Source organism: Aureobasidium melanogenum, assembly GCF_000721775.1.
Source record: "Aureobasidium melanogenum CBS 110374 unplaced genomic scaffold scaffold_3, whole genome shotgun sequence".
In the NCBI taxonomy this organism is placed as follows: Eukaryota; Fungi; Ascomycota; class Dothideomycetes; order Dothideales; family Saccotheciaceae; genus Aureobasidium; species Aureobasidium melanogenum.
In genome coordinates this window covers 214,829-240,401 of record NW_024470055.1, presented here as the reverse complement: position 1 = coordinate 240,401, position 25,573 = coordinate 214,829, and the positions used below count along the sequence as shown (strand labels likewise).

The window sequence follows — 25,573 nt, the reverse complement described above, 5'->3', positions numbered from 1 at the left end:
TTCAAGGTACCTCGAGACTCCTTGATATCGCGACTGATTGTCTGCACCGAAGGTCCATTGTCGACAGATGCGTGCCCAGGGTCCTTTGGCTTTCCGGATCTCGTGGGTTAGGGGAGTGTCGGCGGCCGACCTGAACCTTGCTGCCGACCCGGCTCGATTCAACCAATACCAGGAGCCAGGTAATTGCCGTGTAAGCCATACACATGTCCTAGGAGTCATCGACGCAAAGCGTCCTCAACGCTGTCGCCTTGGTGCCTCCCATGAGCATGTTTACTGCCGCAAACGCGCTGACCGACATCAGCACGATGACTCGACACATCTTTATAAGAAGGCTGGTCTTGCGTGAGAGTCTCTCCTGTCATCCACAACTTGGACTGAATTTTTACTGATTGCCAGCAACTTCAACGCAGTTCATCGACACCAGACACACCGATTATCCCTACTGTGATCAACCACATCTCCCTTGCGCATCCAGTAGACTTCTCGAATCTTGACGATACTCATCGTGTGCTTAGGAACGTTTCTCATCGGAGATTGTGCAGTTCCATCGCGTTTCGAACCCAGCGATCCTGGTTGAGGTACCGTCGCAACGCAGGTACATCGAGGTCCTTCCGCGCAAGCCCAAGATAATTCGTAAAAGTAACATGGCTCCCTTCAACGGCGACAAGACCCAAGAGGTCTCCAGGAACATCCTCAGCGCCTCAAGCAGGCCAACCCCGAACGTCGAGGCCGGCCCACGCGTGGTCAAAAACAAGGCCAAGAATCTCGCACCCCAAGGCAGCGCCCCCTGGGATGACGACCAGCGACAGCGGCTGATCGATTACCATGCCTCCCTCGAGACCTGGGATGGAGTGGTCAAAATGCTGAACCGAAGCAATCAAGCAATCAGGCTTGAGTGGAAAAAGATGAGAGATGGCATCCGTGACCAGGGGAAGCCAGGTCACTGGCAGCAAAAGGTCAAGGCCTGTGAAGAACAGCGAGAAAGAAACTTCCTTCCGAAAGGGTCGAGGGCCAGAAACACTTCCGCGACAGCACCTGCTGCTGGCAGTCCCGCAGAAGACAGCTCCACGACACCCTTCAGAGTCGTGTCAACAAGCAGCAGCCCTGCTTCAGAGACCAGCAGCAGCGCAACGCTGGGCATGAGCCCCGAGCCAAAGATCGGGAGCGACACTGTGCCGATTTGCAAACGGTCGGTGGAGTACGAGATCTCTACTAGCCATGAAAGAACCGACATGAGTCAGAAAGAAATGCGTCTCGAAGTGGTCCGTCGGGAAATAGCCGACGAACTCAAATATAATACTTCGATAGACATCACCGACACGGACATGACTGGCATGGACCAGACCGATACGAGAGACGACGATGTCATCGCCGAGGCGATGAGGTACCAGAGCCTAGGGTCCGTATACTGGGGAATACCATCCCGAGAAAGCAGAATGCTTTTTAGGGAGGCAGCATGGACGAGACCTAGGAATGGAAGGGTGAGGTACCTACATCCCTGGGGCTTCAAGAGATTGCCGAAAGGCCGTGGTCAGTTGTATCCAGACGTGGACCTGAAGGAGCCTGATCAGATCGCCGAGAGCTGTACAAGGCTACCGGGGAGAGAAATCAACGCAGACCTGCGTAAAATGGGGATAGGTCTATGACCAGATTGGCTCAGGAATAGCAATCTTGCCTATCTCCAGGAAAGTACTCTAAATCATGAGCCTCTATCGCAAGGCACAAACTTATCCGGAAATTCGTCATGTCCAGAGAGCTCGAGGCACAGATGGTCTCTCTTTGGATAGAATGATCCGGCTTGAAATTGTTGTGCCTTGCGATGGTAACGAGTTGATCGGAGCTCGGTCGATGAAGACCCTCGGAAGTGATAAAAAAGACGCTCTTGATGCACAGTCGTCTCTTTCGATACACATTCACATCTCACGATAATGAAGGCTGATGGCTTCGCGAAGGTGAAGTCGGTACGATAAAGAGGAGAGGGAGCCAGGGTACTTTCATATGGATTTTCTCCATATCGTGCTCATTGTGCGATGACAACTTGCAATTGTCGCCCCGTCTCTACTTCATGTGGCTATACCACTCACCCCAGTTGTCGTCTTCAATATTCCAACGCCAGCTTGCTTTTCGCGTATGGGAGCTTGGCACTCTTATTCTCGTGTGCATAAGTCATGGGGATGGATATACAAACTACATTTTTCGACAAGATGCATCTCGCAAACCGATCAGTTTAACATTTCCGTGAAGCCTTGATGTAGGGCACAGCTTTCTTTGCAATTCTTCATGTCTTTTGTATGGTATAAATATGATTATTTGTTTTCTTCAGAGTGATAGCTAGATTTCTTTTGACCATAATGCTCACTGCTGGTATTCCTTCCATCTTCCATCAATTCGAAGCTCCTAGGCTCAGAGGTGATTTGAGGTATTTCCCTCAATCAGTTGATAGCACACGAGATGTTTGAACGTAGACATTGAGCCCATGAAGAATTGATTCTTCCAGGAGTGAAGACAAGTACTGGCCAACCATTTTGACCAGATGATCATCGGCGGTCGCATATCATCGAACAACCCGCCTTCCCGATCAAGCAACATCCCCCTCCAGGACATATTCTACCATCTCCAACGATCTTTTCTGCTATTTCGCATGATAGAAAGGCATCTCTTGAGCTTTCACGTGGCAAATAGCCGCCATCTCTCTTTGCTGCCATCCGACAGAATCCGAGCCAAACAATCGGCAGTTCATTTCTACAACTTCTTATCTTAACCACGAGATATTCCGCGGACTTAAGACTATTACCAACGGCACTTGGGGACTCAAGCAAAGCAATCATTCACATGTGCACTTCCCGTTGGTTGAATCGATGATTTTGAAGATGGCTGAGGTTTCATCTGTTAGTTGCTTGCCCGCGGACTGATAAGCAGCACTTACCCCAAATCTGCCGTGTCTCCAACTGATAGGGCGATAATGCATGGCACTTGCATATCACATCCCCAGATAGGCATGTCAAGTCAAGATATGCTTGCCCCTCATGCAACCATCCATGCCTCTCGTGTGTCGGCTATGCTGTAAGAGGCATTTCTAATAGGCGGTCCAACGGTGGCCATATCTCTCTATTGGCTTACGGAGGTAACTCGTCAGAAGAGGCGGAGTTCTTTGCGATCAGGTCAGGGTGGGATTCGATATATAGGTAAGGAGCTCTGATCTTCCGTCTCTTTCCCTTTTACGCATCTATATTCTTTTGCACATATTTGCGACACCATGTTTGAGCCTCATGACAAAGAGAAGGCGGTACACGCTGCACCAGAAGAACTTCCAGAAGTCGAAGTCGGAGAGGTGAAAGATGTCAAGAATGCAGATGCTGCACTTGACTTTTTACGGCATGAGGGCGAAGGAGTAGAGATGACGGCGGAGGACGAGAAGAGATTGGTGAGGAAGATCGATTGGATGATTATGCCGTTGATGTGGTGTTGCTATGTTGCGCAATATCTGGACAAGACTTTGATCAACTACGCTGCTGTCATGGGCTTGTATGAAGATGCGAATATCACAAAGGCCGACTTTTCGAACTTGGTAAGTCCTGTTGGTCAGAGGTTATTGAGGTTTACTGACCGATATAGGCTTGGATTTTCTATGTTACATACCTTGCCTTTGAGTTTCCTCATGGCTATGGTATGCAGCGTTTCCCTACTGCCAAATATCTGGGTGTCATGGTGCTGTGCTGGGGTGCCATCGTTACTGTCACTGCTGCCTGCCACTCGTATGGCGGCCTCATCGTCACCAGAGTTCTGCTCGGCTGCTTCGAATCTGCAGTTGCGCCTTCCTTGATGCTCATCACAACCATGTGGTACAAGAAGAACGAACAACCTCCTCGCACTGGAATATGGTATCTCGGTACTGGTACTGGCACGATCATTGGCTCTCTGCTTTCTTACGCATTCCAACATGTCCACTCTGCCTCTCTCTACTCTTGGCAAATCCTTTTCTTGGTTGTTGGGCTGATCACCGTGTGTATTGGTATCACTGTCATCTTGATCTTCCCTGACAACCCAATGACATCTCGTCTCACCCATCAAGAAAAGATTTGGGCTATCGAGCGTCTTCGCGCAAACCAGACTGGTATCGAGAACAAGCATTTCAAGTCCAACCAAGTCCTCGAATGCTTCATGGACCCGCAAACCTGGTTGCTGAGTTTGATCACGATAGCATCCTCAGTCCCCAACGGCGCCGTATCGAGTTTCCAAGCCACGCTTATCAAAGGATTTGGCTACAACAGCAAGGAAACTGCTCTGCTGCAGATCCCTGCTGGTGCGTGTAGTGTAGTCTCTATCTTGATCGCCACATACCTTGCCGGACGATTCGACCAAAGAGGCTTGAATGTGATTACCCTTCTCATCCCTGGTATCCTTGGAGGTGCATTGATGGCTTTCCTGCCTGGCGAGAACAAAGCAGGGAAACTGATTGGAAATTACCTTACCAACTGCATTGGTGCAAGTTTGCCATTGTTGTATTCGTGGGTTGGAGCTAATTATGCAGGCCACACCAAGAAGGTACGCTTCCTCTTTTGTTCCTGCCCTACCTATCATTTCTGCAATACTGACATCTGTGATTTAGGTCACTATGAACGCTATCCTCCTCATCTCCTTCTGTCTGGGCAACATCATCGGCCCACTGACCTTCCGCGCCGCCGATGCCCCAACCTACACACCTGCAAAGATCACCATCATTGTCACTTGCGCTGCTGCTGTGGTGCTTACTTTGATGCTGAGATTCTACTACGTGTGGGAGAACAAGAGGAGAGACAGAGTCAGTGAGCAAATAGGCCAGACACACAAAGCCGATATTGAATTTGCAGATGTCACGGATAGGAAGAATGCTGAGTTTAGATATCGATTGTAAGAGAAGGGGTTGCCACAGTATTAGTTTAGTCTACAAGGAGAAGGGCGCAATGTTATGTGTTATGATTAGAAACGAAGTCTTGGTTTGGCATCTTGATGACTTGAGGTTCAAGGAAGGTACATCTGTCTATACTAGGGTGTATGTTCACACTGTACGAGGAGACAAACCCATGTTCCTGCAGGAGGAAGCAGGTACCCATCCAAGCCACTGCCTCTTGAAGCAAAACTCAGGAGTAATACAACTTGTCTTGTAGACAGTATAACAACAAATTCGACTATATTTGACTGCATACAAGAATATGAATCTCTTAGCTCGTTTTCTTGCACATTCACACTTCTGCTTGTAGAATGCTCGTCATACAAGAATTTCATAAACTTCGGCTCCCGACGCACCCATCTCTTTTCTTTTATCTACTCGTCACCATCAAACCTCACAACAATGTCACACACCCGCCCATTCACAACCCTAGAACTTGCTTTCACAATCTCGGCAGGCAATTGCCGATATAGTAAAGTCGATCGTCGGTAAAGCCAGAAAACCAAGATAAGCTCCACGATCTTCAGCTGAAGCCTCGCACACACTTCCAAGATGCGGCTGAGGTTAAGGTTTCCCGAGGCGACCTGAAAGACACAACCTTGAACCAACATCCAACAAGAGTTTCGCGACATGTCAGAAGATAATGACATTCTTCCCTCGTTTTGCTGACCACCATCTTCTATTTTTTCCGCTTCAGGGACCATTTCAAAAGCTGACGACGAAAGTGTGGCTTTGTCATTTTGGATTACAGAAGCGAGGGAGCAGAGAATCTTTGAAGGACATATTGTACTCGTAGCGAGCCGTTTTTTGTGGATGTGTTCTGGATGCAGGGTAGAATTTGGCATGCGGAATAAACTCGTGGAAAACATGTTTGTGTCGGAGTGTTGAGTCATCTCGCAAAGACATTGCCCCTTCTGGACATTTGTGGTTGGAGGAGAGCAGGACAACGGGCGACAACAGTGATGAAATTCTTGCTTTCATCCTTCCCAGCGGTGAGTATGAAGAGAATAGAAGATTAGAGAAACAAACAACCAAAAAGACGATTATGAAAAGAATATCAAGTAGGGAGAAAAGCAGTATACCCATGCTGTGATTCTGGTGAACATTGCCAACGTCCCTCCCCTACATCAAGGAAAAAAGATGCAAGAAAACTCCCTGGCCTCTGATACAGCTCATTCCAGACCGCTGAAGGAGGCCTTCCTGCTCGCGATAAACAAAAACAAAGGTTCCGAAAGATGACCAACCCAGTCCAAATCATGTCCGTCGTTTTCCCTATGAGTTCCCTGTCCCTGTATTCATTTCCCATGGTCGGCAAAAGCAAAGTCGTGAAAAGCCATGCATAGTCCTCCTCTTCGTCTCACCAAATTAGAAGGGCTCTCTCCGAGGCAGCATCCCGAGAGTCTCAGCTCTTGGTGCCGAAATGTTCTTTGGCATATTGCTCACAAGCCTATGGTTCTTGTCAATAACGTTTCATAAGTAGATGAGATGTGCCGCAGGATATGAAATCATAATACACGAGCACAGGTAGGGAGAGCAGACTTACCTTAGCAGGTTTGCCGACCTTCTGTCCAATGACCTTCCACTTGCTCTGCTCGTATTCTTTGATGGCAGCGAGAAGTGCCGCGCTCTGTTGTCAGTGTTAGCGGGTCAGAGATAATTATACAAGGATCAGAGAGGCGGACGAAATGGCTGACCTCATCTTCCGCGAACTCAGCGTAGTGCATGTCCTGTTTTCAGGGGAAGGAGATCGTCAGCAAGTATGTTCATATTCTCGAGGACGAGAGATTGGCGCTGGAAGAGAAGAAGACGCTGAGAAGAAACGAAGGGCTGTGGGGGAACACCGCATACCTTGTACCAATGCTTCTTTACACTGCCTTCAGTCCGTGTAGGAAACGTTTTAGCGATCTCACTCCAGCTATTACCAGCATCTCTCATAACCTTCAACCTCTGTTCTTCTGCTGGTGTCCATGGTGTGTTGGTTCGTCCTTTCTTTGGTCGCGCAGGCGGAGTGTCGTGTCGAGGAATCCCCTGATCACCTGGCCCCGTGCCCCCGGTCGATGGTCCACTCAACACATAGTTGTTCTGGTCGCTGTTCTGGCGATCGGGATTGCCAAAGATACCATGTTGGTCAAGGCCATACCCGCCAAGAGAAGAGCCAGAAAGAGAATGAGGATCGAGTTCACTTGCACGTCGCTTCCGCGGGTTTAAGGGTGATTGAGCGATCTGAGGCTGTGGTGGTGGTGCGAGAGGGTGTTGCTGGAAGGGACTGTGTTGCTGATGATGTTGAAGGTGAGGTGGTGGATGATAGCCAAACGGCGACGTGCTTGTTTGATACGGCGATGTGTGATATGGGTTTGTGGCATAAGAAGAAGGAGGTAATAGTCCGGCTGTCAGCGACAGCTGTTGTGGTGACGCCGATAGAGGTAAGCTTCCAACTTGTTGCAAGCCTCGCTTCTGCTGGTTTTGCGACAGGTTACTGTGTGATGGGAGAAAGGTATACATGTTAGTCTGGGAGGTATAAATGGTAGTATACGGCCGTATATAGGCGCGACGCTACATGAGGAGGTATCGAAAGCTTAAGCTTTGGGAAATGGGGACATGTGAGTGTGAAACTTACGACATGTTGAACTGGTCGTGAGGGCTAGGTACAATATCCAGGTATGTACAACTGCTAGGATGGAGAGGATGTATTTGAGTCATGAGACGCCTGTTTGCTCGCGCAAAGAAAGAGCGCTGTAAGAAAGGGAAGGGTGAAAAGAAAAGAGGGCTGGCTGCAGGCAGGGCAGGCTTGGACAAGGCGAACAGATTGGATCGGTAGGGTAGGGATATGCAAGCTTTTCTTGCTGGCAGAGCGTGCGCGCGTCAAAAGTGAGATTAAGAGCCGCAAAAGGCGATAACAACAATAATAATAGTAGTGGGCAATGTGGTCGTCGTCGCGAAAGAGTAGTGGGAGTTGGGCAAACAGAATAGATGGGATTCAGATCAAACTTGGCGGGTTGCGAGACGGCAATACTTGAACTTGTAATGATGTATCTGTCGCGGCTTTCATGGTGCTCGAGAAAGGGAAAAGGAAAACGAAAACGGGGAAACATGAACGGTATGGTGAGTTCAGAGGGTGGGGGGGCAAGGACGGCGTCGGCAGCCGATGCACCGCCTACAGTAGCTAGCCAGGCCAGCTCGGCCGCGGGGGCGGCATGGCGCCTTGGTCCTTTCAAAGAGAAGCAGCGCTCAGCGTGCATGCTGAGCACAGTCAGCGTCCTTCAAGACTGGCCCCAGTGTCGTATGCGGCTTGCAGGATGAGAGTCGTCGTGATCATCCTGGATCACTTCCCATGTGCGGGGGGGTGAAGCTCGACACACCCGTTTTGCGGGGAAACCGCCCACTCCGTGCCTTGGGTGCTTGTCTGGGACCACGGCTGCTGCTCTGATTCGCTGCCAACCACGAAGCCTTTATTTTTCTCGGCCTGGCGAAGGCAGCGTGCGATGCATGTCACATGGGACCCGAGAGTCTCTTTGCTACTTGCACGCGTACGCTTGCCATCACCCGTAAAACATGCAAAGATCATCCTCTCCCGCACGATCGCTCCCTGCCCATGACGTCTGTTCTGTTTGATGAAGCTTGTGCTGCGATGCATTGTGCTGCATATACTGCATGGGCGCAAGCGCCTCTCCAGAGGGCTGAAGAAGAGGATGATCTTGAGATCGTGCGTGCTTTGAGATGGTAGGAAACGAGTGATCGTCATGCGCCTATCGTCGGCAAACGTCGAGAATCAGCATCATCACCGACAAACGTCAGGCCTGCCTTTTCGTGAAAGAAAAATTGTGTCTGGCATCATGGTACGTAGCGATCCCCTGCATCGCAAACAAGAGTGGATTCCCACCATCAGGCACAAGAGAAAGAGTCAGCATGCACTTCAATTGTTTACCATGCTTCTGTAGGCGCTGCCGCTCGAGAATTGGCTAAACGTGGCGCTCTCCAAGGGCTGCCGCAAGAGCAAACGTGCCAGTTGCTAATGGGCCTAGCAGCGAATCCTTCCGCCTAAACGGGCGGCGCTCGCGGAATGGAGCTTGAAACGCAATAGATCCGATAAGGTCGGACCACAGTTTCGTCGACAAAAGGACCGGGCTCCGAGAGACACGATAACAGAACTCTGTCAGGTAGGTCCTTTTGGCTTGAAGGCAGAGGCAGAAGACATATTGGGAGATGGAAATTGTAAGGGGCTTCTTTCAGAAAAGAAGAAGTCCCATGTTTCACTGATAGTACACAGGGGTGAACTGGGGTTCTCACGGGTACAAGACGCCATATCTCGCAGGTGTTCAGATGTGTCTCACATGCAGCGATGACAGCACAGTGGTTAAGCGTGCCGCGCCGCCATCCGTCTGCATGTCATGGAGAAAAAAAGCTCAGTCCTTGATGGCCCAAGCTTTGCACAACTTATCAAGTATTAGGGCGGCACACGGAGGGCTGAGAGCTGGAAAGGATGAGAGTTTCTTTCATTGGGTGCCCTCCTTCCATCCAATGGGTATTAACGCAGCAGCAACCTGTTGGACACCACGTTCGGTGGCTAGAAGATTGAACTGTGAGGCAGCATTACGCGTGTCTGCAACCTCTAGACGAATGCCCAGGTCGCTGATATGCTTTCGCGTCTCAGGCGATACTGGCAAGATTGAGGGACCAGTGCCCAGAATAAGAAGATCTAGACGAACATCAGTGATCCCTGAAAGTAGACATGGGAAAAGGGGGTCTGCTAACGTACCGGGCTTGGGCCACACTGCATCGAGCAAACCCCAACTGTGCTCGGCCACCTCCCATTGACCCTTCTTGTTGCGCAAGGTGCCTCCAACACTCGAGACACCCTTAACGTCGTCGCCCATAGCGCCTTCGCCAATGGTGCCTTCCTTCCGGCCCTCCCTGATCCAAGGCTTCCAATTGAAAGCATCTCCACCAACAAGTAGAACACCAGAACCAGCGATCTTGAGGCCCGAGTTGAGAGCAAAGCCGTCGTGTGCGCAAGCGTCAATAGCGGTTGTCGGAGCGGGCGTATTACCAAGCACGTTCATGGCAGCAAAATCAGTCTGGGTGTCTTCTTTGCTCGCCGGACCGCGATCCTTCGTTTTTGGCGGACCGACTGGACCTCTTTTCGATGCCATTGCTGTGGTCGTTGCGTGCAAATGCCTGCATAGTCTCGTGTTTGGCTGCCGGAGGAGCGATCGAGAGGTGTGGAGCTGTTCGAGAGAGGTGCGCAAGCAGCCTGCAGCCGGCCTGAAGATGCTGGCCATGTTGAGCTGATGCGTAACAGAGTAGGATTGTGCAATGCCCGGTTGTGTCTTGAGTTTCGCCTTCTTGGATTGTTCCTTCTTGTTCGTCTGGTCAAGGATACAGAAGCTGTGGAGAAGCTCGGGCGTGCCTTTGTCTAGACGTCATCGGCTCCTGCCTGATCTGATTGGTCAGTATCCACTGTCCAGTGTCCACTCTCCATCCAACTCCACCGTCGTGACTCGTATCTCACTTCGCTGCTCAAATTCCAAATCTCAACTTGTCATGAAGGATGCGACCCAAAGGCCCCCTTGTTTCAGTCTTTGGCTCCACAGGAACATACACGGAGTCTTTGTCGGCACGCGGAGATCTTGTCCTGACTTCTGATCCAAAAGCAAACCAAGTCATAGCAAAGTCCTTTGACCCCTTGGCACGCCCATCACCCTTACTAGATACCAACATCACTGGTTCGAAGAAAATCGTGTCAAAATCTTCTTCGCAATGAGAGTGTGTTGGGCATCTGCGTAGCCTTTCTCTCACCTCGTATCGGATTATACTCCTTTCGTTTCTTAGCCTTGCTTACACCGGGCACGTCAGATCACACTGCATTGCCAAGCTAGCGCCTTGTGGCTTCTTGTCTTGCCAGTAGGCTGTTGCTGCAGCGGCCATGCTCTGTTTACAGAATCCAGCGTGCTGCTTTTCCATCAACGAATGTTGAGACATTCCCTAATCAGGGCATCAAATGCGAATCTTATCTTCCTTCTTAGCAATTGGCGACTGTCCATCAATTTGCGGGACAGACGTCGCGTCCCAACACACGAACACACTTCCAAACTATACAGTCATCCACCGACATGTTCCTTTGCGAAATGTTCGTATAGAGCCTGATACTTACTAGATCTCTTCAACAGAACACTTCCGTGGGGGTACTCTTGAAAGGATCGAGAAAGAAGTCAAGAGTGAATCTGCAATCCAAGTCGAATCCGCAACTCCAGGATCAAGTGCCGTGACAAATAAACTGACCGTTGACCTGGCACATCCATAACCTCAGCACGTGCACGGGTATGCACTGACAAACTGCTCAGTCCGGGAGTAAGAACCATGCACACAATCGACTGCCGAGAGATGGATCGTCGTCGAGATGGCTTTTGTCAACGGGCCCCACTCCATCGTCAAAACACGATCAGCAACACCCATGTCGGATCTAACAATCCCATCCTGGCCATCTGGGAAAGTTCGTTCTTGATCGGCTCAGGTTCTCCATTGACACTACGAAGACAAACTGAACCGACCAAACTCGCGCGAACTCCTCCATGAGCGCAGACATATACTCAACGCGACTCCACCGACACTACGAAGACAAGCTAAACCGACCAAAACCGAACTCCTTCATGAGCGCACAGAAACATGCTCAAAGCGACTCAAGCGTGAGGATTACAAACCTTTATGCATTTCGGGCTTTCCTCCGTGTGTACTGAAGACAGTCACCATCTTGCGACTAGTCAGTCATCAAGAGCACAACATACTTTCTGAAAGTATCGTACATCTCTGGAGGCACACCGTGACAATCTTCAGCGCACGGGGAGATTAGTTCGTCGTGAAATCACTAGCTGAAGTCTCTTCCTCGGTGCCTCCGAGAGTGGGATCGATTTTCCGCTTGTTACGAGAGATGCAAGGATGGCTTAGAACAGCCAATCCTTCAAGACAAGGTCATCAGGAGGAGTAACAGCAGAGCCAGAGGCAAAAGAGAAGAGAAGCAGAGAAAAGTCATTTCATAAGCCAGCAACACAAAGGCAAAAAGGTATCTCGTGCTAAACTAGCTAAAAGAGCAACAAGAAAGAGAAAGCAAAATTCAAAGCAAGCCATAATGCATGGTATCATATCCGTATCATCGTCATCCTCATTTCCGTACCTTCGTCCCCTCCCTCTCTCTTTCTCTCATCGTTCCTCCTTCCTCTCAAGCGTCCATGCCATCAATTCTCCATGTAAACAGGAGCCCCAATTCTCTCCTTGATCTCCTCTCTATACTTCTCCCTCTTGACTTGCTGCTTCCTCTCCCTCCTCCTAACCATCTTCCTCCTCAGCCCCCTGAAATTCCATCGTCGTTGCTGTCGCTGACTCAATCGCCGCAAACTCTCCGTACTCTGCGCTGCTGCCCTCAACAAATCCGTACTCTTTCTTTTCTTAAGAGTTGGGAAAGAGACAAAGAGTCTCGTCAGAAGAGATCGTTGTTTATTCGCGGGTTGCTGGTGTAAAGATCTTGGGTGATCGTTGTTGGCGATGGAGACGTGATGGCGACGCACGTTGGTGCCATGTCTATCGATGCCTAGAGAGTTGCCTAGCATGAAGCCTCCTTGTCCTCTGAAACCAGGTAACCTCACGCTCAAGCGTTTGGGTCTCCAGCCCCTATTCTGCTGGAGAGATTCCAAGCTTTGCACGTCAGACGTATCTCCACCTAGAGGCAACTCGTCATCAGAATACTCTTCCTCGCTGTCCGTGAAGTCGTCCCAGAAGCCTCGAGGTCGCCAGAAGGGATGTAGAGTTGTGTCTCTGTCTTGTTGACTCTTTGGTCGCTGTGACGAAACACTATTCCGTCTTGAAAGAGAGGTTGGAAGGAACGGTTGAATCAACGACTCAGAATACCTTCGTGCCTTCTCGACAAGCGATGGTCGACGAAGTGGTGGTGAGGGAGGAGACGGCGTCTTGCGGAACTGAGACGATGGAGTCGCAGGACTGACAATGACGGCGGGCAGACGTGGTGATTGTGGGGCTGTGCGCGGGTTTCGGAGAGGAGAGTCAACGTCCACACGATCGGGATCTTCGAGCTTAGGAGGTGTTGGTGTGTCGATGACAGCCTGGAAAGTAGATTGCGAAGTTTGAATGACCGGCTCTTCTTCACTCTCGGGTGTTGTGAGAGCCTCTATACCTCTGGCGCCACTCATATTCTGAGCTTCTGCCAACCGTCTTTTAACCACATTTTGAACCATCAACAAGGATTTATTCTCATGCGAGTAAAGACTGATAGCTTTGGCCTCGGTCAACTCCATTGAATCCGTTCGATCGGACAGTTGTGAGAAAGGACTCGTGCTAGAGTGAAGAGTACGAATGTCCCTGGATTCAGACGATTTGCGAGGCGAGGTCTGCTGGGCATAGTCAGACAGCGCTTGAGATGACAAATTCTTCTGCTGCGAAGGTAGCAAGAGTCTGTCGTCGATTGATCGAACATGTTCCACGGACAGCCTCGGCGAGTGTTCCAACTCGGGTGATTCAAGTTCGGCGTCGAGAGAGTGTCTCTTCCAACCTTGCTGTGGTCCGAGGTTTATCTTTGCATCCTGGCCATTGATGCGACGAAACGCGCCACTCAAAGCATTGTTCGAAGGGTCAGCACTGTTTGTGATAGGTGCAGATACATGGCGCAGTTTTGTTCGCGGAGGTTGATCGTTGTGAGCTGGAGATGCATAATCGAGCCAGATGTCACTGTCAAGATTGACCTCTTGATCCAGCGATGTACGCGGCGTCTCGCCTTCCATAAAGTCTTGCTTCAGAGAAACGTGGTTCTTCGGGTGGTGCAGCCGATTCTGGCGAGAAGTAAGCAAATGTGTCTTGTCAGTCACCTCAGTAGAGCGAGATGAGCGGCGCTCAGGGATGATGATTACCGGCACTTTGATACGACCAGTCTCGGGGTTGGAAACAGATCGCGCTGTGTCAAGATTGCCATCGACCAGATGCTTTCGTCCAGACAGGGCCGATGGTCTATGACTGGAAGTATGCTGAGACTCGAGTGAGCTTCGTCTCGAAGAAGCATCTTCGCGCAAAGTATCGACCCTGCTGACTCGTCGCAAGGCTGGCTGTTTCTGCTGTGGAGGCGGACCTGTAAGAACAAAAGCTTCGATCACAGTGGACGTGGTGGATGCAGCAGAAAGACGTTTCGAACTCTCATTCGGCATGTGTCGGTGCAGCTGATCATTGTGTGTCTCTGGCCAATCGAGTGTCTGTCCATGCTTGACTGTAGAAGGGCTGCCATTGATTCCCTCGGGATCAGGCATGGCTGCAGATTTTGTTATCCTGTGATTGCCAACGAGCATGTCTTCACTGGACGCTGTTTGTTGGTGAGGGTGGCCCGCACGCTTCTTGCGAACAGTTACATTCCTCATGAAATTGCCAGCCTCGGACTCGGGGGTAGTAGACGAATATTGCCTGTCCAGGTCATCCGGAGTAATGTATTCAACCAGATTAGAAGAAATTGCCGGCGCAGGAAAAGCACGATGTGTTTCTTGCGTTGGTGTCGTCTCTCCAGAACCAGATGAAGCGTCTCGCTGTGAATTCTGCAGGGGCAGACCGCTCAGTCGCATGCCTTTTGTCGCATCCAACCATTTATGTGCTGCTTCTGACTTGAGCGGAAGACTGGCCTGGCTAGTGCTGGCGCTAGCACTAGCTTGACTTTGAGTTTCTCTTGCGGTCATAAAAGATTCAGCGCGTGAAGAGGTAGAGTGTGGCATGGTAGGTCGTGGCGGTGCAAGGTCCTTGGTGCGAAGATTCGGTGGAGTGAGGTCGGGGGTCGGAGGTCTTTGCTGGTTGGGAGGTGTATTGGTGCCAGCTTTTTCTCGTGGCAAAGGTACTAGGTGGGCATATGTTGCGCTCACATTGCGCGATTGTGTAGGCGGCGTGGGAGGGAGTGTAGAGTTGCGGCGCATCAGAGAGATAGAAGGAGCGTCTCTAGGCCGATATCCTTCGTGCATGCTAGCATCTGAGAAATCCGAGTCATCGTCGTCGTCTGAGAAGTCTGCATGTCTAGGAGATTCGGCCTTTTCGGTCGTCTGTCGCGAGGGCAATGCCTTATATGCTTGCAGGAAGTTGGCATCTCGGAAGGATTGCTCCAGTATAGAAAATGCCTTGTCAAACTGGGAGGTAGGCATGTCGAGAGGCGTAAGTGGTCGTAAAAACATGAATTCGTGGCTTTCGAATGGTTGTGTTGGGCATTGGCACGCTCAGTGCATATCGTAGACGGCAAGAGAAGGTCGAGGTGGATTCACTTAGATTGGAGTCGCGATCAAGTTAAAGCTGGACCGAACGAAAATGTCCTACGACAGCGATTATAGTCGTCGGTTACACGCGCGGCCCACGGTCACTTAACAATAGAAGGTGGCCGCGGTGGTCAGGATTGGTTGACAGACAACGAATGCAAAGCGCATGCACAGCAAATCGGCTAAGCCATGCACCAGAGTCCGGGATCTTGCACACCGAACGGCACTGTCGTCACGATTGAGGAAAAGAACGATGCGGCAGCCCCGAGTGAGAAGGAGAGACACAGTAAAGGGGGCCAGCGTGCAAGACACAAGACGCGCAGAGAATCAAAAAAGTTGGAAGTCAAACCAGGATGCAGTGCGAGCTGCGAGCCTGCGACACGCTCGCGCCGGCAATGAAACGTCACTCCTCCGCTCCTTCTTTTTGCTGGAAGCTCAAGCGACGACCTCTCTCTCTCTCTCTTGCCCACCTCTGGGATATCACATGGAAAATTTCTGTATTTTGCGAATAATAACACAAAAGACTTGCTTTTCTCTATTCAACAAAGGACAACTCCTCGATTTTATGTGCGACCAAGCAACATTTTATGTCTACATGCCTTCGTTAAGCGGAGTCGTCTTCCAAGTTGACCCCCGATACACGATAGAAGCAACGTTGACCTATCAGAACTGCAGCCGACTCTGCATATATGCATGGTCGCTAAACTCATCACTGCCTTCTCTGTCGCAAACTTCTCCGGTACCCTTTCTTGATATTTGAATCACATTCTCCCTGCGATGTGGTGAAAATGTTGGTGGTTGGTGACACCCTGTTCCCGAAGCTCGGGTCTTGTTTCAGTGAGCCACCTACCTGCGCTCGAACCACATGTGCCTCCAGTGTGCCAATGTTATGGCTGAGCAGAGCTGGAGTCTAAAGATAATCTGGAGCCTGTAATTCTCTGTACTTTGGCGGCTGGGCTGTTTTTGTTCATGTGTTATTCTCATGCAAACGTGCATAGCAAGAGCAACTGCTGAAACAGACAACCTTGATGCTTGAAGTCTAGACCTATTCAGATCGATATCGGAGCCTTCGAGTGCTGTTGTACTCCGCATTACTCTATTCTGGTCATTTGACAATTCGGGATGATCACATGCGGTGACTGCGATGGTTGTTGGGCTGGCCAATCGATTTGAACGAGTTTTTGATTCATCGCATGCTAACATGACCTTTTCTGTGCCCTCCGACCGTCCCTTAGAGCCCTACGACAGATGATATCGATGGGCTCTAGGCCAGAGCAAGAAAGCGTAGACTTAGACGCCGAGCCCTTTTAAAATCTCCACATGCATTTTTGCCTTTTCTCAAGTCACAAACTCGTCTTTGATTCCATCGAGACTTTGCGCCAGCATTCAACCGAAGAAAAGATTTTTCATTTCAAAAAGAACAAGGGGGGAATCGTTTAGCGGCGGGCCGAGTTCTCCTTGAGGACCTTCTTGACGATCTTCTGCTCCTCGATCAAGAAGGCGCGGACGACGCGGTCCTTGACGCAGTTGGCGCAGCGGGAACCACCGTAGGCGCGCTGGACGGTCTTCTTGGGGCGAGAGATGGTAGCGTACTCGCGGGGACGGAGGGCGGGAACCTGAAGAGGAACCAGGTTAGTTTGGTGTATGGTTGGAGACTTGTCCAAGAGATTCGTCGAGATGGATGCGGAAGTCAGTGAATGGTCGAAGATGTTCAAGTCGGCATGTCGGAGAGTGGTCCAGGTAGGTACGTAGGTCGAAGGAAGGTATGTTCGAGAATCTCTTGGACGATTGAAGATCGACTTACGCCTGCAAGCTTGACACCACAGTCACCGCACTTGGGAGCGGTGCCCTTCTTCTTGATGTGAAGGTAACGGAGCTCGCCACCGGGAGTCTTGATGACTCTGACCTTGTTGGATCTGGTGTTGTAGCTGGAAGCAGCTCATGTCAGCGCGACTGTTTCCTGCCAGAATAATTGTACGGTTGTGCGAATTTCGAAAGGTAATGAGCGATCGGAGAGAGATGTTTTGCGTTGTTGTTCGGTGCGAAAGCGTCTCGTGTAGTTTGTGTGCAAAATTGCGGTGTTGACTTACGGTTGCCTGCGGCGCTGCGAAGAAAGTCAGTATTTCAAAATTGCAGTAGACAGCATGTCTGTAGAACGTACGTAGGTGAGTCTGTTGGAGGGCATCTTGACGGTGTTGGGTGTGTCGCTGGGTGATGAATTGTCGTCGCTCGCGAAATCGTTCAATCGTCGAGCCAGAGCAAAAATCCAGAGTGGAGGGTGCGCTCGGCTTCGCGCCTTCTCTCCGTGGTTCTGCCGCAAAACTGGCAGGTACGCCAAGGCTTGATCGTGCTTTCCTTGGACGCATCTCCAGCTTCATCGCGCCAAGTCGACGGTCGCCACGACTTTTACAGACTCAAGCAGTTCGAAGCCATCGGCATCACTGCGCGACTGATTGACACGAGAGGAGCTCTTATATCGACGTGTCACTGCGCGCACATTCATTCGCCCTACTACGGATTCTACTCCTTGAGGACGCGATCTTACAGACATCGCGGTTGGGGAAGCAGCATCAGCTGCCGTGATTAAATCACCATCCCCATCGCTGCGACCATCTACCTCTTCGCCGACGGACACATCGCATTACCATCATGTCTGCACCACCGCCACCTCCTCCAGGTTGGGACGCTCCTCCCCCGCCACCACCTGGAGCTGCTCCTCCCGGCGCTCTTGCCCCTCCTCCGCCAGGATACAAACCTCAAGCCGACCCTCAGATTGCCAAGTTCGCCGACAAGAAGCAGAAATGGTTGCGCATGCAGAGACAACGTTTCGGAGAGAAGAGACGTGGAGGATTTGTTGAAACACAGAAGGCTGACATGCCGCCCGAGCATTTGCGAAAGATTGTGAAGGACATTGGTGATGTTTCGCAGAAGAAGTTCAGTTCGGACAAGAGAAGTTATCTGGGTGCCTTGAAGTTCATGCCGCACGCTGTCTTGAAGCTTCTGGAGAACATGCCTATGCCGTGGGAGAGTGTTCGCGAGGTCAAGGTTCTGTACCACGTCAACGGATGCTTGACATTGGTCAACGAGATCCCTCGTGTCATTGAGCCAGTCTTCCATGCGCAATGGGCTTCCATGTGGGTCGCAATGAGAAGAGAAAAGAGTGACAGAAGACACTTCAAGCGTATGCGCTTCCCTCCCTTTGACGATGAAGAACCGCCACTCTCATGGTCTGAGAACATCGAGGACGTCGAACCGCTTGAGCCTATTCAGCTGGAACTGGACGAGGACGATGATGCAGCCATCTATGAGTGGTTCTACGATGCTCGCCCCCTGCTGGACACGTCACATGTCAATGGACCTGGATACAAGAAATGGAACCTTTCATTACCGCAAATGGCTGCTCTTCACCGTATGAGCACCCCTCTTCTCAGCGATTTGGTTGATAAGAATTACTTCCATCTGTTCGACCTGCCCAGTTTCCAGACTGCAAAGGCTCTCAACGTTGCCATCCCTGGTGGTCCTCGTTTCGAGCCCCTATACAAAGATATCGACCCGAATGACGAGGACTTTGGCGAGTTTAACGCTATTGATCGCATCATTTTCCGTGCTCCCATCAAGACTGAATACCGCGTCGACTTCCCTTTCCTTTACAACTCTCTTCCTCGCAGCGTCAAGCTTAGCACATACTCTCACCCTCAGACTGTTTACCAAAGGACGACGGATCCCAGTCTTCCTGCATTCTACTTCGACCCTGTCATCAACCCCATCTCTTCGAGAGCCGTCGCTCCCAAGAACTTGACCGTAAGCCATGAGGACGAGATCTTTGGCCCTGGCAACAACGAAGATGACGAGTTTGAGATGCCTGGTGAGATTGAGCCTTTCTTGTCCGATGAAGATCTCTACAACGACGAGACTGCAGCGGCCATTCAGCTGTGGTGGGCACCTTACCCCTTCGACCGCCGCTCAGGCAGGATGGTTCGTGCCGAAGACGTCCCACTCGTCAAGCAGTGGTACCTCGAACACGTTCCTGGCGGTCAGCCCGTCAAGGTCCGAGTCTCCTACCAGAAGCTGCTTAAAAGTTACGTTCTCAATGAGTTGCACAAGAAGCCACCAAAGGCACAAAACAGACAAAATTTGATGAGCACTCTCAAGCAGACAAAGTTCTTCCAGCAGACCACCATTGATTGGGTTGAGGCGGGTCTTCAAGTCTGCAGACAGGGCTTCAACATGCTCAACCTGTTGATTCACCGCAAGAACTTGACTTACCTACATCTTGATTACAACTTCAACTTGAAGCCTATCAAGACTTTGACTACCAAGGAGCGCAAGAAGTCGCGCTTCGGTAACGCTTTCCACTTGATGCGTGAAATTCTTCGTTTGACCAAGCTTATTGTCGATGCTCAGGTACAGTACAGACTGGGTAACATTGATGCTTTCCAGCTTGCCGATGGTATCTTGTATGCCTTCAACCACGTTGGCCAGCTTACTGGTATGTACCGTTACAAGTACAAGCTCATGCACCAGATCCGTACATGCAAGGACTTGAAGCACTTGATCTACTATAGATTCAACTCCGGCCCTGTTGGTAAAGGTCCTGGTTGTGGTTTCTGGGCTCCTGCATGGAGAGTCTGGCTCTTCTTCATGAGAGGTATCATTCCCCTTCTTGAGCGCTGGTTGGGTAACCTTCTTTCGAGACAATTCGAAGGTCGTCACAGCAAGGGCGTTGCCAAGACAGTCACCAAGCAGAGAGTCGAGTCTCACTTCGATCTTGAGCTGCGTGCCTCAGTCATGGCTGATTTAATGGACATGATGCCTGAGGGCATCAAGCAAAACAAGGTCAACCTTGTTCTCTCACATCTGTCAGAGGCTTGGAGATGCTGGAAGTCCAACATCCCCTGGAAGGTGCCTGGTCTTCCTGCACCTATTGAGAACATTATCCTTCGTTACGTCAAGAGCAAGGCTGATTGGTGGATCTCTGTCGCCCACTACAACCGTGAGCGTATCCGAAGAGGTGCTACTGTGGACAAGACTGTCGCTAAGAAGAACCTTGGTCGTTTGACTCGTCTTTGGTTGAAGGCTGAGCAGGAACGCCAGCACAACTACATGAAGGATGGTCCTTACGTCTCGTCTGAAGAAGCTGTCGCCATTTACACTACCACCGTTCACTGGCTTGAATCGAGAAAATTCCAGCCTATCCCCTTCCCCAGTGTTTCGTACAAGCACGACACCAAGATTCTCATTCTTGCTCTTGAGCGTCTGCGCGAAGCATACTCGGTCAAGGGACGTCTCAACCAGAGCCAGCGTGAGGAACTGGCCTTGATCGAACAGGCTTATGATTCACCAGGAACCACTCTTGCACGTATCAAGCGTTTCTTGCTCACCCAGCGTGCATTCAAGGAAGTCGGTATTGACATGAATGACAACTACTCGACTATTAACCCAGTCTACGACATTGAGCCTATCGAGAAGATCACAGATGCCTATCTCGACCAGTACCTCTGGTACCAAGCAGATCAGAGACATCTCTTCCCTGCTTGGATCAAGCCTTCGGACTCTGAGGTGCCTCCTCTTCTCACCTACAAGTGGGCTCAAGGTATCAACAACCTGGACAAGGTCTGGGAGACTGCCGATGGAGAATGCAACGTCATGATCGAAACTCAGCTGTCCAAGGTCTACGAGAAGATCGATTTGACCTTGCTCAACCGCCTGCTTCGTTTGATCATGGATCACAACTTGGCAGATTACATCTCATCCAAGAACAACGTCCAGCTAAACTACAAGGACATGAACCACACCAACAGCTATGGTATGATTCGTGGTCTTCAATTCTCAGCTTTCGTCTTCCAGTACTACGGTTTGGTCATCGACCTGCTGTTGCTTGGTCTACAACGTGCCAGTGAGATCGCTGGTCCTCCCAATGCACCAAACGACTTTTTACAATTCAGAGATCGTGCTGCCGAGACTAGACATCCTATTCGTCTCTACACAAGATATGTTGACAGAATTTGGGTCTTCTTCCGCTTCACTGCAGATGAGTCCCGCGACCTGATCCAGCGTTTCTTGACTGAGCAGCCTGACCCGAACTTCGAGAACGTCATTGGTTACAAGAACAAGAAGTGCTGGCCTCGTGATTCTCGTATGAGATTGATGCGTCACGATGTCAACCTGGGAAGAGCCGTCTTCTGGGACATGAAGAACCGCCTGCCTAGATCAGTGACCACCATCGAGTGGGATGACACTTTTGCCTCTGTCTACAGCAGAGACAACCCTAACCTTCTCTTCTCCATGTGCGGTTTCGAAGTTCGTATCCTGCCCAAGATTCGCAACCAGAATGATGAGTTCCCAACCAAGGACAGTGTCTGGTCTCTCGTGGACAACTCTACCAAGGAGAGAACAGCCCACGCATTCTTGCAGGTCACCGAAGAGGATATCGCCAAATTCAACAACCGCATTCGTCAGATCCTGATGTCTTCTGGATCTACTACATTCACGAAGATTGCGAACAAGTGGAACACTGCTTTGATTGCACTCTTCACATACTACCGTGAAGCTGCTGTCAGCACCGTCAATCTGCTTGATACCATTGTCAAATGCGAAACCAAGATTCAGACTCGTGTCAAAATCGGCCTGAATTCAAAGATGCCTTCAAGATTCCCACCTGCTGTGTTCTATACCCCTAAAGAACTTGGTGGTTTGGGTATGATTTCGGGTAGTCACATCCTGATTCCCGCAAGTGACAAGCGCTGGTCAAAGCAGACAGATACTGGTGTCACTCACTACCGTGCTGGTATGTCTCATGACGAAGAGACTTTGATCCCCAACATTTTCAGATACATCATTCCTTGGGAGGCCGAGTTCGTTGACTCGCAGCGTGTCTGGACCGAGTACTCGCAGAAGCGTCTTGAGGCTCAGCAACAGAACCGCCGTTTGACTCTGGAAGATCTCGAAGACAGCTGGGACCGTGGTCTTCCTCGTATCAACACACTCTTCCAGAAGGACAGAAGCACACTCAGTTTCGACAAGGGTTTCAGAGCTCGCACTGAGTTCAAGATTTACCAGCAGATGAAGAGCAATCCCTTCTGGTGGACATCGCAGCGCCACGATGGTAAGCTGTGGAACCTCAACGCCTACCGTACCGACGTCATCCAAGCTCTTGGTGGTGTCGAGACCATTCTTGAGCATACTCTATTCAAGGCAACCGCCTTCCCTTCATGGGAGGGATTGTTCTGGGAACGCGCGAGTGGTTTCGAGGAGAGTATGAAGTTCAAGAAATTAACGAACGCTCAAAGATCGGGTTTGAACCAAATCCCCAACCGTCGCTTCACCTTGTGGTGGTCACCGACAGTAAGTACTGCCCCTGCCCCTATCCTATCTCCATACATACTGTCCCCGCAGTGCGCTATGCCTTTGAGCCCTCTATCAAAATGCACAATCTTTTATCTGAAGATGCCGCTTCCACTGAGAGCACACTTTTTTGCGCTCTCAGTGGATACGCACCACGATGGGATAACACCGTGCATTTTGATAGAGGCTTGCCGTCAACTCGTGCTTTGGGAGATACTCTACTATTTCAGTTTTGTCATGAACCTTGCTAACTTTTGTGTTCACAGATCAATCGTGCCAACGTCTATGTCGGTTTCCAGGTTCAACTCGATTTGACCGGTATTTTCTTGCACGGCAAGATTCCCACCCTCAAGATCTCGCTGATTCAGATCTTCCGTGCCCATTTGTGGCAGAAGATTCAGTAAGTTTGTATTTTTTTCGCACTTTATAACATTGGCTGACTTTTTCGTAGCGAATCCGTTGTCATGGATCTGTGTCAAGTCTTTGACCAGGAACTTGAGGCTCTTGGTATTGAGACTGTCCAAAAGGAGACCATCCATCCCAGAAAGAGTTACAAGATGAACTCGTCTTGTGCCGATATTCTTCTATTCGCCAGTCACAAGTGGAGTGTCAGCACACCCAGCTTGCTGTACGACACCAAGGACAATATGGGACAGACTACTACCAACAAGTTCTGGGTCGATGTTCAACTTCGCTATGGTGATTACGATTCTCACGACATTGAGCGTTACGTTCGTGCCAAGTACCTCGACTACACTTCGGACAGCATGAGTATCTACCCATCTGCTACCGGCTTGATGATTGGTATTGATCTTGCTTACAACCTATATTCTGCTTACGGACAGTACTTCCCTGGTCTTAAGCAGCTTGTTCAGCAGGCTATGGCTAAGGTCATGAAGGCTAACCCTGCCCTTTACGTTCTTCGTGAGCGTATTCGCAAGGGATTGCAGCTGTATGCTTCTGAGAGTAACCAAGAGTTCCTCAACTCTCAGAACTACTCTGAACTGTTCAGCAACCAGATTCAGCTCTTCATTGATGACACAAACGTCTACCGTGTCACCATTCACAAGACCTTCGAAGGTAACTTGACCACCAAGCCCATCAATGGTGCGATCTTCATCTTCAACCCCAGAACTGGTCAGCTCTTTTTGAAGATCATCCACACCAGTGTATGGGCAGGTCAGAAGCGTCTTGGTCAATTGGCGAAATGGAAGACGGCAGAAGAAGTTGCAGCTCTCATTCGCTCGTTGCCTGTTGAAGAACAACCCAAGCAACTGATTGTCACCAGAAAGGGTCTGCTTGATCCTCTCGAGGTCCACTTGCTTGACTTCCCCAACATCTCCATTCGTGCTTCAGAGCTGCAACTGCCTTTCCAGGCTGCCATGAAGGTCGAGAAGCTTGGAGACATGATCTTGCGTGCCACTGAGCCTCAAATGGTACTCTTCAACTTGTACGATGAATGGCTCAAGTCCATCTCATCCTACACTGCCTTCTCGCGTCTCATCTTGATTTTGCGTGCTCTGCACGTCAACCAAGATAAGACCAAGTTGTTGCTTCGTCCTGACAAGACTGTCATCACTCAAGAGCACCATATCTGGCCGACATTGTCTGACGATGACTGGATCAAGGTTGAAACGCAGCTGCGTGATCTGATCTTGAACGACTACGGAAAGAAGAACAATGTCAACGTCTCTTCTCTGACTCAGAGCGAAGTCAGAGATATCATTCTGGGTATGGAAATCAGCGCACCTAGTATGCAGAGACAACAGGCTGCCGAGATTGAGAAGCAGCAGGAGGAGCAAGCTCAGCTCACTGCTGTTACCACAAAGACTCAGAACGTGAATGGTGAAGACATTGTTGTCACCACTACATCTCAATTCGAGCAGCAGACATTCGCCTCAAAGACTGAGTGGAGGACACGTGCGATTGCCACGTCGAACCTTCGTACTCGCGCCAACAACATCTACATCTCTTCCGAGGACATTCGTGATGATGAGGAGCACTTCACCTACATCATGCCCAAGAACATTCTCAAGCGCTTCATCACCATTGCCGATCTCCGTGTCCAGGTTGCTGGTTACCTGTATGGTTCATCACCACCAGACAACAAGCAGATTAAGGAAGTCAAGGCTATCGTCATGGTACCTCAAGTTGGTAACACTCGCGACATTCAGCTTCCTCGCAACTTGCCTGAGAACGACCTTCTCAACTCTCTTGAGCCTCTTGGATGGATTCACACAAGCGCAGGCAACGAGACAAACTACATGACGGCACAGGATGTTACTCAGCACGCCCGCCTGATGAACCAGCACGACTCTTGGGACAAAAAGACCGTCACTATGACAGTCTCATTCACCCCTGGTTCCGTCTCCCTGTCAGCCTGGTCTCTCACTCCCTCTGGCTACACATGGGGTGCCGAAAACAAGGACATGTCATCCGACCAACCCTCCGGCTTCAACCCTGGCGCCGGCTTCGGCGAGAAGTCCCAGCTTCTGCTCTCCGATCGTATCAGAGGAATGTTCTTCGTCCCTGACGACGAGAGATGGAACTGGTCGTTCATGGGTTCAGGCTTTGGCGACAAGGAAAAGGGACGCATCTATGTGGATGTCGGTGTGCCCAAGAGATTCTACGATGGTGTGCATAGACCTGTCCACTTCCAGAACTTTGCCGAGCTGGAAGATGTGTGGGTTGATAGGTCTGATAACTTGGCATAGAAAGGGTGATGGGGATTGGTTTGGGAGTTTTTTAGGGACGAGAATCAAGCATGGCGTTCTGTCAACATTGTAAATGAGTCTATATTAGTCATGAAAGACGAAAGAGCAGAAAATTGTATTCTAGAACTTCAATGAGAAGGAGCGATCAAGATGAAATCAAACAAACCAAAGCACTGAGTTTCGTGATGTGTTCATGTCGAAAGCAGCAGGCGCAACCTGACAGCTCGCGACTTCTCTACTTTGAGCTTGAAAAGGCAGACTTAAGCAACGTACGAAGCGGCAAATATGCACATAAAGAAAACTTG

At 50.3% G+C, this 25,573-nt stretch overlaps 7 protein-coding genes across 7 annotated transcripts; 3 read left to right on the top strand and 4 right to left on the bottom strand.

Moving 5' to 3' along the window:
• Positions 1-644: 644 nt before the first annotated feature.
• On the top strand, positions 645-1,646 carry M437DRAFT_63191 (uncharacterized protein; the record flags this gene model as incomplete). The annotated part of the gene is made up of 1 exon (XM_041024209.1): positions 645-1,646. The coding sequence occupies one exon, from the start codon at positions 645-647 to the stop codon at positions 1,644-1,646; it is 1,002 nt and encodes a 333-aa protein (XP_040882660.1).
• A 1,610-nt stretch (positions 1,647-3,256) lies between these two features.
• M437DRAFT_81492 (MFS general substrate transporter) lies at positions 3,257-4,894 on the top strand (the record flags this gene model as incomplete). Its single annotated transcript, XM_041027564.1, has 3 exons — positions 3,257-3,568; positions 3,616-4,545; positions 4,610-4,894. The coding sequence occupies 3 exons, from the start codon at positions 3,257-3,259 to the stop codon at positions 4,892-4,894; spliced, it is 1,527 nt and encodes a 508-aa protein (XP_040882659.1).
• A 1,450-nt stretch (positions 4,895-6,344) lies between these two features.
• On the bottom strand, positions 6,345-6,937 carry M437DRAFT_11100 (uncharacterized protein; the record flags this gene model as incomplete). The annotated part of the gene is made up of 4 exons (XM_041018594.1): positions 6,345-6,377; positions 6,474-6,557; positions 6,625-6,657; positions 6,779-6,937. Coding segments are annotated over 4 exons (309 nt in total), but the record flags the coding sequence as incomplete, so codon positions are not given.
• Positions 6,938-9,423: 2,486 nt separating this feature from the next.
• Positions 9,424-10,080, bottom strand: M437DRAFT_72529 (uncharacterized protein; the record flags this gene model as incomplete). Its single annotated transcript, XM_041025873.1, has 2 exons — positions 9,424-9,626; positions 9,687-10,080. 2 exons carry the CDS (start codon positions 10,078-10,080, stop codon positions 9,424-9,426), a joined length of 597 nt encoding a protein of 198 aa, XP_040882657.1.
• A 2,079-nt stretch (positions 10,081-12,159) lies between these two features.
• Positions 12,160-15,132, bottom strand: M437DRAFT_41502 (uncharacterized protein; the record flags this gene model as incomplete). The annotated part of the gene is made up of 7 exons (XM_041020392.1): positions 12,160-13,076; positions 13,125-13,371; positions 13,411-13,800; positions 13,843-14,072; positions 14,112-14,160; positions 14,194-14,316; positions 14,416-15,132. The coding sequence occupies 7 exons, from the start codon at positions 15,130-15,132 to the stop codon at positions 12,160-12,162; spliced, it is 2,673 nt and encodes an 890-aa protein (XP_040882656.1).
• A 1,514-nt stretch (positions 15,133-16,646) lies between these two features.
• Positions 16,647-17,395, bottom strand: M437DRAFT_63186 (ribosomal protein L34e; the record flags this gene model as incomplete). The annotated part of the gene is made up of 4 exons (XM_041024208.1): positions 16,647-16,826; positions 17,015-17,138; positions 17,301-17,314; positions 17,372-17,395. The coding sequence occupies 4 exons, from the start codon at positions 17,393-17,395 to the stop codon at positions 16,647-16,649; spliced, it is 342 nt and encodes a 113-aa protein (XP_040882655.1).
• A 464-nt stretch (positions 17,396-17,859) lies between these two features.
• On the top strand, positions 17,860-25,268 carry M437DRAFT_40669 (pre-mRNA-processing-splicing factor 8; the record flags this gene model as incomplete). Its single annotated transcript, XM_041020229.1, has 3 exons — positions 17,860-22,554; positions 22,821-22,954; positions 23,006-25,268. The coding sequence occupies 3 exons, from the start codon at positions 17,860-17,862 to the stop codon at positions 25,266-25,268; spliced, it is 7,092 nt and encodes a 2,363-aa protein (XP_040882654.1).
• Positions 25,269-25,573: the final 305 nt, after the last annotated feature.